At 42.9% G+C, this 14,466-nt stretch overlaps 1 protein-coding gene across 1 annotated transcript in view; it reads right to left on the minus strand.

Annotated features, from left to right (window-relative positions):
• Positions 1–358: 358 nt before the first annotated feature.
• The window catches only part of PSMB7 (proteasome 20S subunit beta 7), a 50,588-nt gene continuing 36,480 nt past the window's right edge, over positions 359–14,466 (minus strand). The window contains exons 7-8 of the mRNA XM_070758856.1: positions 6,579–6,730; positions 359–591 (exon numbers count right to left, since the gene is read on the minus strand). Of these exons, the coding sequence (XP_070614957.1) occupies positions 480–591; positions 6,579–6,730 (264 nt within the window). The 3' untranslated portion in view covers positions 359–479. The remainder of the gene's footprint in view (positions 592–6,578; positions 6,731–14,466) is intronic.

Consider the following 14,466-nt stretch of genomic DNA (forward strand, 5'->3'; position numbering starts at 1 on the left):
TATTTTTCCATGGTGTCTCTTAAGGGTTTGTTATATGCACTTCATATCTCCTGCTCTGCACTGTGTGCTATAGTTCGGTGGAAAAAAATCCCCACTCCCTGCAGCAAAAAAAAGCATGTTCCCTAGGGTCATGCCCCCCCCCCAGGCATCTCTCCGCCCACCCCCAAAAAGGGGACCCACCCCACTATTTGAGAAGCACTGCAATAACCCAACTTTTGGAAAAGTCACTAAGTGAAAGGTTATAAGTCAAGGACCCCATATATTCAAACCCACAAAGTTTATGTCGCAACAGGGAGAGACTGATGGACTTGGAGACTCTCCCCTGCCCGCCTCCAATTCCCAAGAACCACCTGTCCTGTTACATTATTTGTTTTATTCCATCTGATAATTGTAAACATTCCAAAAGGTTATTTTCGACTTCGAAGGAAATACTCTCCCGGTCCCCGTCAATGGTGTCATCCCGGACTCTCCGCCAGGAATCAAGACGTGTCCATGGTCTGCACCGTCTCTTCCGCCACTTCCAGTGCCAGGCGGATCACCTTTTCCGACAAGACTCCCGTGGTTCCCTTTTCACAACGGTATTTTCCTTGCCTGTCGAGGAACAAAAAAATGGCGGCAACCGTCACAAAAGCTGTATGGGTTTGAGTGATAATAACTCTTGCCAGGCTGCAGGCGTACGCAGCTGGCAAGCAAGACTTTTTTCCCTCCCAAAAGAGAGATTTAGGGAATCTTGAGGACTAGAAACACAGGTGAGCTTTTCATGCCTGTGGGGTTTATCCCACCTTTCCACCTCTCTCCAAAAGGCTATTGGACTTTATTTTCCCCCTTGAGGATGTTTTGCTTCTCATCCGAGAAGCTTCTTCTGTTCTTACAGAATATAAAACCTTTCCCACGCCCCCAACCGTTCAGTCAGAACCCGAGGAAGCTCCTGGAGTGAGAAGCAAAACGTCTTCAAGCCAAGAACAAAGGAAGTCCACCTGCCTTTTGGGGAAAAAAACCCCTTTGGCAACGCCATTTTTCATCCCTCTCCTTCGGGACCCACCAAGAGCACTGTGGGAGGAAAGCTGCTTTTCCCCCCTCGCAAGACAACGGAGGCCGCCAAAGATTTTGGTAAGACGGTTCATGAAAAAAAGGTCAAACGTTTGCAGGCCGCATCCTGGACCAGGAGCTGAAACCTCGTGACCCAGTTCAGCCTCATGTCCCCACAGCTGGATTCCTTTCGTGGTGTTCTGTCTCGGGTAGACTCCTCCCAAAAATTCACAGGTACAAATTTCAGACACACACACACGTTTGAAAATTCAAAACAATGTTTATAACGAAAATTCACTTAACCCTGCTGTTCTGTTCGGGTCTGTGAGACCCGAAATCAAGGTTTGAGACCCTGTAAAAAATTTTCCCTGCATATCTGAAACTTGAAATTTCATGACTTTTCATCATTTCAGGGGTTCTCTCTATGAGAATTTTTTTTGGGGGGTGGGAGGTTTCTTTCTTGCTGAAAAAAAAAAACTCCCTAATGTTATGTTCCCGGGTCACCCTGACCCGGACCGAAAACTCTTCATTTGCAGTGCTTATGTTTGGTCTTTTTGAAAGCTTTTTTCACTTGGAAAGTAGTCTGAACATTTCTTCACACAATGGAATGAAAATTGAACTGAAAAAATTAATCCTTATTGGTTTATTTTGCCCATAAATGTGCCTCCCCCCCCCGTTTTTGTGAAAGTTTTTTCAATTTATGGATAGTTTTGCTTGCAAAATGCAGTCTATTTTACTGGAGTTGGTGTGGGAATGGTACCTTGAACATTTCTGAATATAAGAAAAATATAAAGGAACTGAAAAAAATGATTCTTACTGGTTTTTTAACATCAGAAATAAGGCCTCCCCCCCCCCTGGCTGCTTGCAACAATTTTCACTTTTTATTTTTTTATGCTCCAAATCCGAAATATTCTTTAAAATCTTACGCATTCATTTACTCAATTTAACAATGCTGATCATCAAAAAAATATTTGTGGGGGTGGGGGAAAATTTTTTTTCTTGGCAAAAAAAAAGTCACACTTACTCTGTTCGGGTCATATAGACCCGGATCAAAATGATTTTTTTTAGGTACTTGAATTTGGTCTTTTTGAAAACTTTTTCCACTGGAAAACTAGTTTGAACATTTATGAACATAATGATATGAAAATTGAACTGGAAAAATTGAGACTTATATTTTTATTTTGATCAAAAAGCCCCTCCCCCCATCCTTTTTGAATTTCGTGTCAATTTATATTTTTTAAGGCTACAAATCCCTAAGGAATTTTCCCCCAAAAGGTTTGATATACTAAATTGAACAATCCTGAACATAAGAAAAATATAAATGAACTGAAAAAAATGACTCTTATTGGTTTATTGTTTTATACTCGAGTATAAGCCTACTCGAGTATAAGCCTATTTGAGTATAAGCATGGGGGCCCATTTATGAGCAAAATAAACCAATAAGGATCATTTTTTCAGTTTAATTTTCATATCATTATGTTCAGAAAGGTTCAAGCTACCAATCCCACACCAAAATAGAATAGTAAAATAGAATGCATTTTGCAGGCAAAATTATCAATAAACTCAAAAGTTTTGATATACTAAATTGAACAATCCTAAACATAAGAAAAATAGAAATGAACTGAAAAAAAATGATTCTTATTGGTTTATTTTTGAATATAAGACCATATCATTTTATACTCGAGTATAAGCCTACTCGAGTATAAGCCTATTTGAGTATAAGCATGGGGGCCCATTTATGAGCAAAATAAACCAATAAGGATTAATTTTCTCAGTTCAATTTTCATATCATTGTGTGCAGAAATGTTCAAGCTACCAATCCCACACCAACTTTAGTAAAATAGAATGGATTTTGCAAGCAAAACTATCCATAAATTGAAAAAACTTTCACAAAAACGGGGGGGGGAGGCACATTTATGTGCAAAATAAACCAATAAGGATTAATTTTTTCAGTTCAATTTTCATTCCATTGTGTGCAGAAATGTTCAAACATGTTTCCAGGTGAAAAAAGCTTTCAAAAAGACCAAACATAAGCACTGCAAATGAAGAGTTTTCGGTCCGGGTCAGGGTGACCCGGGAACATAACATTAGGAACTTTTTTCGAACAGAACAGCAGGGTTAAACTAAGCCCTCTTTTGGCATAGCAAAGAGCACTCGTCTCCAAACAAACTGGTAATTTGTACAAGTCCCTTATCAGTTCTGTGATACTTAGCTTACAGCTGTGAGGCAATTCACAGTCCTTTCACAAAGTGAAACACTGCTCTGGTTTAGTTTCAAAGCGGGGGGGGAAATCAGCACACAAAAGGTCAAAGTCAGTAAAGCAGGCACGAAACACAATGATCAGATAATCCTCCACAATGGCCAAACCCACAGGCTGCTATTTATAGCAGCCTCACTAATTACCACAGCCCCACCCAACCACAAGTGGCCTCATTTTCTTTGATAATAATCTCTCAGTTGTTGTTGCCTATGCATCGCTCTCCGCATGCGTGGCTGTATCATTAACTCTTGTTCTGAAACCAAGGAGGAGCTAGATAATTGATCTCCTTCTGAGCTGTCTGCCCCACTCTCCTCCTCCCTGTCACTCATGTCTTCTTGGTCAGAGGAGCCTTCATCAGCAGATTCCACCGGGGGCAAAACAGGCCTGCAGCATGTGGATGTCTCCCCCACATCCACAGTCCTTGGGGCAGGAGCTGGGCCAGAGCTAACCACAACACGTGGTAGCCTTGGTCATTTAAATTGACACATCGATTAGTTGATTGGCAGCTATCCCCAAGCTGCTTTTTCTAAGAGGCGACTGGATTCGTTTTTTCTTCGAAGAGGTTTCGCTTCTTCAACTCTGACTGCATAGTAGGAAGGACCTGCGTTCGTTCAGAGCTGAAGAAGCCGTTTTGCAGGAGAAGCAAAAGGTCTTTAAAGAAACACAAGGAAGTCCAGTCACTTCTGGAAACAAGGATGACTGCGGACCCGAAGAAAGTAGCACATACACAGGTTTGTTCAAACTTCTGTCTACTCAATGAACAACTACTAATAAACCTGATTAGTAACTGACACACACAAACACAAGTTAAAGCAGTCTTTTCCTGAAAAACCAGGTACACTGGTACCTCTACTTAAGAATTTAATTCGTTCCATGACCAGGTTCTTAAGTAAAATAGTTTGTAAGTAGGAGCAATTTTTCCCATAGGAATCAATGTAAAAGCAAATAATGTGTGCAAACCCATTAGGAAGGAAATAAAAGCTCGGAATTTGGGTGGGAGGAGGAAGAGGAGGAGGAGGACAGTCGTTGCCCAGAGCGAAAGGAGCATTTCTTTTCTCAGCGCTGGCAGAGGTTTATTCCCTCTCCAAGCGACCAGAGAAAGGAAAATGTTTTGTTCGCTCTGGGCTGCCAAAGCCTCCTTAAGCGCCATAGAAAGGCTCCTCTGGCAGCCCAGAAAAGCCTGAGATGGCCAGGATTAAAGGGGGAATGACAAGAAACTAGCCGGACCTTCATGCCGCTCTCAAATTTCCTGGGAATTTTTTCCGGGCTCCAGTTCTTAAGTAGAAAATGGTTCTTAAGAGGCAAAAAAAATCTTGAACACCCGGTTCTTATCTAGAAAAGTTCTTAAGTAGAGGCGTTCTTAGGTAGAGGTGCCACTGTATTAATTACATGGCATTAACAGCTAGCAGAAGTCCATAAAGTCATAAATTTTGTTGTAAGTCACTTACAGCCCCTAGGGAGATGGGCAGCAGACAAATTGATTTAATAAATAAATATAGTCTAAGCAATTAGTCTTGGATATCTCAAGAAGCTTACAAGGGCTGGCAAAATGCCTTGAAGCAGTCCACAGGAAGAAAGCTTAAACAGATAAGCTGAGAGGTTTTCACACCACAAGGCGCCTAACAAGTAGACGCTGTTTCCTGCAGTTTTTGCTGTTGTTGTCATCCCTTAAGTAGGCATGGTGAGTGGCCAATTAGCCCCAAGCCTTACTCCTGAGGAGACCTCCTCTTGAGTAGCCATTCCTGCCTTTTGGCAGCTCTGCATGCCTGTGCATTAAAAAGAGATGGAGCCTCTTCCTCCTCATCACTGCTGTGAGGTGCTGGAGATTCCGAAGGCCCAGGATGAACCTCTACCTTTGGCACTGAGTCCTCCCAACCTCCTCACTGTCCGACTCAGGTACCAGCTGCACAGAATACTCGCACATCACCTCATCAGCCTGATCTCAGGCAGGATCCGCTACCAGCTGCACAGGCTGCTGACGGGTCATAACCCCCAGGTCCAACATCCACCTGATTTTCCTGGACACGGTACAGAAATGGCTGTCCATCATCTCCTTCCAGATGTTTTTCCAGCTTACTAGCTGGACCAAGAAAGCCGGAATTTTCTGTCGACAGTCTCTCAGACCAAGTGCTTAACCAGATGTGGGCCAACTTCGCTTCTACGCTTGACAAGGTCTAGACAGGAACTGCCTTTTACATTTTTCCAGCTTGACGACTTGGAAGATGGGTGGAATTCGCCGCCTAGAATTCCATGCGGACTAGGGAATTCTGGGCGTTGAAGTCCATCCACCTTTCAGGTTGACAACCTTGGAGGTTTTCTTGAAGACATTCCGTGACCCAAACAAGGTAACATCATCAATGATATTCTCGGATGGGATCCGCTACCAGCTACAAGGGCTGCTGGCGGGCCATAACAATGACCAAGAACCTCCATAGACATTTCCCGGCTACCTTACACAGCTGATCCTTGAGTTACGACCACAAATTGAGCCCAGCATGGATGTCGCTAAGCAAGTCATGTTAGTTGTGCCCCACTGCACGACTTTCCTCGCCACAATTGTTAAGCAAATCCACTGCGTTTGTTAAGTCTAAACTGACTTCCCCTGGCTTCCCCCTTGTCTTTGCTCATCCGAAGGTCCCAAACATGTCGGTCAGATCACATGATCCCAGGACATTGCAACTGTCATAAATACAAGTCAGTTGCCAACAATCTTGAATTTTGATCACCTGACCACAGTCCTAAGTGTGGAAAAAAGGATCATAAGTGCTGTCGTAAACTTTGAATGGTCACTCAACTGTTGTAAGTCAAGGACTTACCTGTAGTTTATTATTTTTATTTATTTATTTTATTTATTGGATTTGTATGCCGCCCCTCTCCGCAGACTCGGGGCGGCTAACAACAATAAAAACAACATGTAACAATCCAATTAATAAAACAACTAAAAACCCTTATAGTAAAACCAAACATACACACAAACATACCATGCATAACTTGTAATGGCCTAGGGGAAAAGAATATCTTAACTCCCCCATGCTTGGCGATAAAGGTGGGTCTTGAGTAATTTGCGAAAGACAAGGAGGGTGGGGGCCATTCTAATCTCTGGGGGGAGTTGATTCCAGAGGGCCGGGGCCGCCATAGAAAAGGCTCTTCCCTTGGGGCCCGCCAAACGACATTGTTTGGTCGACATTCCGTTTCCAAAACCTCCAGGCCGCTCTCCCAAGATGGCCTTTTGCAGATCAGTGGTCACCCTAAGCAAAACCCTTCTGGCTCGCGCACACACAAAACTCACCTTTCCCCCTTTTTGTTCGGCGTGTTGTATGGACGGAGGAAGTCCAGCTTGCTCTTGTTAATGACGCAGATATCAATATTACTGCCGGAGCCCAGGTCATTAAATATGCCGGCTGCAATAGCATCTCTCACAAGCTCTTTGGCCTCTTCTTCCTGGAGGGAGGGAAGAGAGAAGGAGGGAAAAATAGCAATAGCATTTGGACTTATATACCGCTTCAACGAGCTTTTACAGCCCTCTCAAAGCGGTTTACAGTGTTCCCTCAATTTTCACAGGGGATGCGTTCCGAGACCGCCCACGAAAGTCGAATTTCCACGAAAGATGCAGAAGTAAATACAGTATTTTTGGCTATGAACAGCATCACATTAACACTTTAAACCCCTAAAGTGCAATTTCCCATTCCCTTAGCAACCATTTAGATTATTACTCACCATGTTTATTTATTAAAGTTTATTCAAAAAAATATTTATTAAAGGCAGACGAAAGTTTGGTGATGACATATGACGTCATCGGGCGGGGAAAACCGTGGTATAGGGGGGAAAAACGCAAAGGATTTTTTAATTAATATTTTTGAAAAACCGTGGTATAGACTTTTCGTGAAGTTCGAAGCCGCGAAAATCGAGGGAACACTGTACGTCTCCTTTCTTTCACATAGCCAATTGTACATTCCATCTACCTTTCCACGTGAAAGGCAGATTTTTTATTAGGGCCATATTGCCACATAAGAATATAAGTGGGACCTACAAAGCTCAACAAAAGCTCCCTCTTTGCTGGGCTGGAGAAGAAAACAAATAAGAGCCGGTTTGCCGATTTGCTCACAGCCTAAAATGATTACTGTATTTTTCGGAGTACAAAGAGGCACCTTAGTTTCTGGGGTGGAAAATAGGAGGGGGGGGGATCCGGGGGGGGGGAAATTCTGCCCTGGTTGGGGGGAAAAAGGGATGCAGAGTAAGCATGTAAATATGTATATTATTAAGGAAACTAAATACCCCAGACAACACAATGTTTATTAAGCACTAAGAAATGTAATTAATAGAAAATTAATAACATTTATTAAAAGGGAAGGGGAGAGGAGAGGAGAAGATAAGAAGGAATGCAGTGGAAAGGTACTGGAATGAAGAGTAAAATAGAATAGAATAGAACAGAACTTTTTTATTGGCCGAGTGTGATTGGACTCACAAGGAATTTGTCTTTGGTGCAGATGCTCTCCATGTACAAAAAAGAAAATATACCTTTGTCAAGAATCATAAGGTATCAAACTGATTGTCATAGGGTAGAAATAAATAATCAGGAAACAATTAATATAATTTAATAGAAAGTGGAAAAAAGAAAAGAAAAAGGAAGGAAGGAAAGAAAAAAAGAAGGAAGGAAAGAGAAAGAAAAAGAAGAAAAAGGAAGAGAGGGAGGAAGGAAAGAAAGAAGGAATGAAAGAGAGAGAGAGAAAGAGAAAGAAAGAAAAAAGAAAGAAAGAAAAAGGGAAAGAAAGAAAGAAGGAAAGAAAGAAAAAAAGAAAGAAAAGGGAAGGAAGGAAAGAATGAGAAAGAGAAAGAAAGAAGGAAAGAAAGAAAGAAAGAAAGAAAGAAAGAAGACTGCATTTGGACAGGGGAGCCTTGAAAGAAAGTCATGTCAGATGTGAAATTGGGAGGAAAAAAATGACAGTCCAAGGACCAAATCTTACGAGAACTGGACGAATTTCAGCAACTTTCACAGGCTTTTCCGCCCTGGCCCGGCTGTCTCTCTGTCTTCTCCTAGCCCACCTAGCCCACCTAGCCCACCCCTGAGCCCCTCCCTCTATGAGGCTGAGTGGGGGGGGGCATATTTTTTCACCCTCACCATCAAAGCTTCAAGTCCCTGCGTGGCTTGGAAAAACGGACCAGGCCGTGTGCGGCTCCTCTTTAACCCTAAACATTCTCCCAATTTTCCCCCCCAGCAGCAGCTGCCATGCGTAGCGCTTGGAGAGGACCCCAATGGGCAATTGAGCCTGTTCCCAGCACATGTTCAAGCCCCTCCAGAGACCCTCCACACAAGAGGCCCAGATTCTCACAGCTCAATTATTTCGGCTCCAAATCGCCTCCTTGCAAAAGGCCTGTTTGCTTCTGGCTTTGCTCATTTGCAGGAACCTGGTTACATCTAATTACATATCTTTCTCCCCCCCCCCGCCTCCCTCTCTCTTTCTCTTCCGTTGTCTCCTTTTCTCTCTCCCTTTCTCCCTTTTTCTCTTTCCCCCTTTCTCTCTCCCTCTTTCCCTTTCTCTCTCCCATCCTCTTTTTCTCTCCCGTCCCTTTTTCTCTCCCTTTCTCTTTCTCCCATTCTTTATTTCTTTCTCTTTCTCTCTCCCTTTCTCTTTTCTTTCTCTCTCCCTTTCTCTTTTCTCTTTCTCTCCCGTCCTCTTTTTCTCTCCCGTCCTCTTTCTCCCACTCTTTTCTTTCTCTCTCCTTTTCTCTCTTTCTCTCTCCCATCCTCTTTTTCTCTCCCGTCCTCTCTTTTTCTCTCCATTTCTCTTTCTCCCACTCTTTATTTCTCTTTCTCTCTCCCTTTCTCTTTTCTCTCTCCCATCCTCTTTTTCTCTCCCGTCCTCTCTTTTTCTCTCCCTTTCTCTTTCTCCCACTCTTTATTTCTCTCTTTCTCTCTCCCTTTCTCTTTTTCTCTCCCGTCCTCTCTTTTTCTCTCCCTTTCTCTTTCTCCCACTCTTTATTTCTCTCTTTCTCTCTCCCTTTCTCTTTTCTTTCTCCCACTCTTTCTCTTTCTTTCTTTATTTCTCTCTCCCTTTCTTTCTCTCTCCCTTTCTCTTTCTCTCTCCCATCCTGTTTTTCTCTACCTTTCTCTTTCCCTTTCCTCGCTCTCTCTCACACACACACACACACACACACACACCAAACTGGCTCTCAATTCAGGACCCAGCTTGCCAGATGAATACATTCAACCTCATTCTGGCAATGGAAGTTTGAACTCCGTGAATCTTCAAGTGGCTACTAACCCAAGACTTAATCAGATCCCCATCTAAGACCCGTGCGGTATTTCAGCCCTCTCCTTTCTTAAATTCTTCCTGCAGATCCACAAGGCAACTACACAGGCCAGGAACATTACCCAGACCCAGGGATATCAATTCAAGACAACACTGCCCAACCCTTCTTGGGTGGAAAAACCCACCCCGGTGGTGAAAACTTCCAGGCTATCTTTGCCCCACTGAAAGCTTTTAAGCTGGGAAGATGCCAACAGTCTGTCTATCAAACTCAAAATACAGATTTAATGGCCGTGCTGCCAAGGAGGTGGCGTTAACAATTAATTGCGGGGCGGTGGTAGTGGTGAGAAAGTCTCCTAAAAGTTTGGGATTAGTTCAAAACGGATGAGATCTTCCTTGAAGGTTGCAAGATCGAAGCTAGCTGGGAACACAGCCCCCAGCCCAGAGGTGTCCCATAAAGGAGATTATACAGTAAGAGTGATGTACTGTATTTGAAGTCAGCTGCGACATGCAGCCCGTTCCAGGCGGCTTGCGCGCCGTTGCTACATCGCATAATGTGTCCCAGGGCTCCGATGTGCTCCGCCATTTACCGGCGCAAGACAAATGGGCCGCGCTTGTAAAAGGCACAAAGAGGACCAGGCCAGCCGCCTAATGGTCACCGCAGCTGTGCCAAACGGCTGGAAGAGGCCACGGCGGAGCCCCCAAGTTCATTAAAACTGACCAGTAATGGATCCGCGAAAGGGCGCCGGAGGAATTGAGCGGTAAAGGCTAAAATAAATAACTCAGCATGGAGAGCTCATCCGGAATGGTCTTTGATAAATTATTTATCACGGAGGAGATTGCCTGCATTTAATTTTGGAGCTACTGGTAGCATCTTTTAAAAGATGATTTATGTCTTGTAATGCCATTAAACTCTATATTGGCCCTCTGCTGGCTATAAAGTCTGCTGAGATTTAAAGAGCGAGTTTTAAGCTGTCACTGCAGCATCGTCATCGGAGGGGCCCGTATTAAATCTTGACTTTAAACCTGTTATCTGGAGAGTTGCATTCGGTACACGGCGCCAAAACTTGATATATTGCCTCCTTCCAGCTCTAATGACAAGAGGCCCAAACAGTTGGGAGCCCCCTTCCTTTCCTCCCCACTCAACATTTCTGCCTTTGTCTTGCAGATGCTGGGTCAATTTGGCTAGGAAGGAGGGCAGGGGAACCGGCCAACTCGAGGTTTTCAGAAGAAAACCCTGCAAGGGCCAAACTTAAACCCCCAGCACTTCCGAAAGCCCTGTCTCTTTCAAGACGACCCTAACCCGACGCAGTGTTCTGCCCCAGTTACGGACCAGAGAAAGTGTGGCACGCACTAAAGTTTGTTCAAACCTATATTTAATTGATTAACCGCTGCTAATATAGAAAAATAGAAACATGTTCCAAGCATCGACTACTCTTTCAGTCAAATAATATTTCCTCACGTTGCTTCTGATCTTTCCCCCAACTAACCTCAGATTGTGCCCTCTTGTTCTTGTGTTCACTTTCCTATTGAAAACACTTCCTCTCCTGAACTTTATTTAACCCTTTAACATATTTAAATGTTTTGATTATGTCCCCCCTTTTCCTTCTGTCCTCTAGACTATACAGATTGAGTTCATTAAGTCTTTCCTGATACTTAAGACCTTCCACCATTCTTGTAGCCCGTCTTTGGACCCTCCTTAGACCTCCAAGTCTGGCAGGCAGGCAGGCAGGCAGGCAGACAAAAAAGCCAACACAATCCTAAATTGCAATAAAAGAAGGATTCAGCCAAGATCAAGGGAGGTACTAACATCATATAAAGCTTTAGTAAGACCATACCTGGAATACTGCATCCAGTTTTGGTCACCACCTTATAAAAAGGATGGTGAGACTCTAGAAAGAGGGCAGAGAAGAGCAACCAAGAGGATTAGGGGACTGGGGGCTAAAACTTATGAAGAACGGTTGCAGGAACTGGACAGGGTTTGTCTAGTGAAGAGAAGGACCAGGGAAGACAGGATAGCAGACTTCCAATATTTGAGGGGCTGCCAGAGAGAGGAGGGAATCAAGCTATTCCCCAAAGCACCAGAAGGTCATACAAGGAAAAATGAATGGGAACTGATCAAGGAGAGATTCAACTTAGAAATAAGAATTTTCTGATAATGAGAACCCATGGAACAGAAGTTGCCTTCAGACATTGTGGGAGTTTCTATACTCTTTCAAGAAGAGACTGGACTGTTATCTATCAAAGACGGTGTGGGGTCTCTGGCTTGGGCACAGGGAGGATGGACTAGATCAGTGTTTTTCAACCAGTGTGCCGTGGCACACTAGTGTGCCGCGAAACATGGTCAGGTGTGCCGCAAAGAAGGAAACTCAGGTTCCGGTCTTGCAACTTTTTGCTGAGAGAGAGAGAGAAAGAAAGAGAGAAAGAAAGAGAGAGAAAGAAAGCAAGAGAGAGAGAGAGAGAAAAAGAGAGTGAGGAGAGAAAGAAAGAGAGAAAGAAAAGAAAGAAAGAGAAAGCAAGAGTGAGAGAGAAAGAAAGCAAGAGAGAGAGAGAGAGCAAGAGAGAAAGAAAGCAAGAAAGAGAGAGAAAAGGAGAGGAAGGGAGAGAGAGAGAAATGAGCAAAAAGGGGAGGAAAAAAAGAGAAGTGAGAAAATGATTGAGACAGACAGAGAATGAGAGGAAAGAGAGAGAAACAAAAGAGAGAGAGAAGTGACTCTTGATTTAAAGCATATGATAAAAAGCACCCAAAGAATAAGAGAGAAAAAAACCCCAGCCCTCACCTGTTTTTGGAAATGGTCCAAGAGTGTGTATACACACACACACACACACACACAAACGTGGGGAGGAGACAGGGATGGAAAAAGAGAGGAGAGTGTCTTAGGGTGTCATTTTGGTTGGTGGTGTGCCCCAGGATTTTGTAAATGTAAAAAAATCTGCCGTGGCTCAAAAAAGATTGAAAATCACTGGACTAGATGACCAACAAGTTCCCTTCCAACTCTGTTAATCTGTTAATGTTACCTTGATTAGGCTCATGAAAAATCTGCAAGAAAAAATACCAAGCTCAGAGAGCACCAAAGACCCCTCATTCCAACCCCAAGCTACAAATATTCTCCTTTATTGAGTTCTATTTCTCTGTAGCCTTTTCTTTATATGAAATCCTTTGCGAATACATCATTGTACATTATTTCTTTCTTTTCTTTTTTTAAATGCAAACTGTTGGAAGCAATTCCGGCTTTTGAAAGAAAGCCTATCAATTCACCGGCTGTGATATGGATTGAATCCACAACTGGATTTAAAAAAAAAAAAAGATATATCCTTATTTCATGACATTTCCCAAAAAGACCAGCCAGACTGGAAGATGTTCGAAGTTCTTATAAAACGGGAAGGGGTGATAAAAGTGGGGGTGGGATAAATAAAGGCAAAAGGAGAGATAAAAAGACAAATTACTTTAAGCAGGAATCTGAGAGAAATAACTGGGTTGGGAAAGGGCAGCGCGAGGGAGGTCAGGCCAGCCGCAAAAATCTATAGAGAAAGTGCAGGGGATTTGAGACTAGGAAAATGATGGTTCTTGAAGGCTAAATAAACCGAGGGCAGGATAATTAAAGCGTGGAAGAATAATACGGATACACCCGTCTTCCGGGAGAAATTGTGCGTGGATCAATATGTAACTGAGAGAGCAAGGGCGGGAATCTGCTGGGAAGTTCGAAGAGATCCGACCCGACGTGGACACTAAAAAAAAAAAATCAAAGCAATTTTCATTTCTTTCTCCAAAAAGATCATTTTGGTCAATTTTTGGACACCCTACTCTCCCCCCCAAAAGGAAAAAGAAAATAAGTTAGAAAGGGGAAGGCAGGAAGTCTTGTTGGTGTGAACCGCCCCGCATCTTCAGAGAGGGGCGGCATACAAATCTAATAAATTATTATTATTATATTATTATTATTATTAAGTCAAGCCACCTTAACTTTATTATTATTATTATTATTATTATTATTATTATTATTATTATTATTATTGAAACATTTAAATATATTAAAGGGTTAAATAAGGTCCAGGAGGGAAGTGTTTTTAATAGGAAAGTGAACACAAGAACAAGGGGACACAATCTGAAGTTAGTTGGGGGAATGATCAAAAGCAACATGAGAAAATATTATTTTACTGAAAGAGTAGTAGATCCTTGGAACAAACTTCCAGCAGACGTGATAGATAAATCCACAATAACTGAATTTAAACATGCCTGGGATAAACATATATCCATCCTAAGATAAAATACAGAAAATAGTATAAGGGCAGACTAGATGGACCATGAGGTTTTTTTCTGCCGTCAGACTTCTATGTTTCTATTATTATTATTATTATTATTATTATTATTATTATTATTATTAATAATAATAATTAGATTTGTATGCCGCCCCTCTCCGTAGACTCGGGGCGGCTCACAACACAATAAAACAGTTAATGACAAATCTAATAATTTACCATTTAAAATATTTAAAAAAACCCATTATTAAGCAGACATACATACAAACATACCGTACATAAATTGTATAGGCACCGGGGGAGATATCTCAGTTCCCCCATGTCTGACGATAAAGGTGGGTTTTGAGGAGTTTACGAAAGGCAAGGAGGGTAGGGGCAGTTCTAATCTCTGGGGGGAGCTGGTTCCAGAGAATCGGGGCCGCCACAGAGAAGGCTCTTCCCCTGGGGCCCGCCAACCGACATTGTTTAGTTGACGGGACCCGGAGAAGGCCAACTCTGTGGGACCTAATCGGTCGCTGGGATTCGTGCAGCAGAAGGCGGTCTCGGAGATATTCTGGTCCGATGCCATGAAGGGCTTTATAGGTCATAACCAACACTTTGAGTTGTGACCGGAAATTGATCGGCAACCAATGCAGACTGCGGAGTGTTGGTGTAACATGTTCTTCCCATCTT

This window comes from Erythrolamprus reginae, chromosome 8, assembly GCF_031021105.1.
Source record: "Erythrolamprus reginae isolate rEryReg1 chromosome 8, rEryReg1.hap1, whole genome shotgun sequence".
Classification (NCBI taxonomy): domain Eukaryota; kingdom Metazoa; phylum Chordata; class Lepidosauria; order Squamata; family Dipsadidae; genus Erythrolamprus; species Erythrolamprus reginae.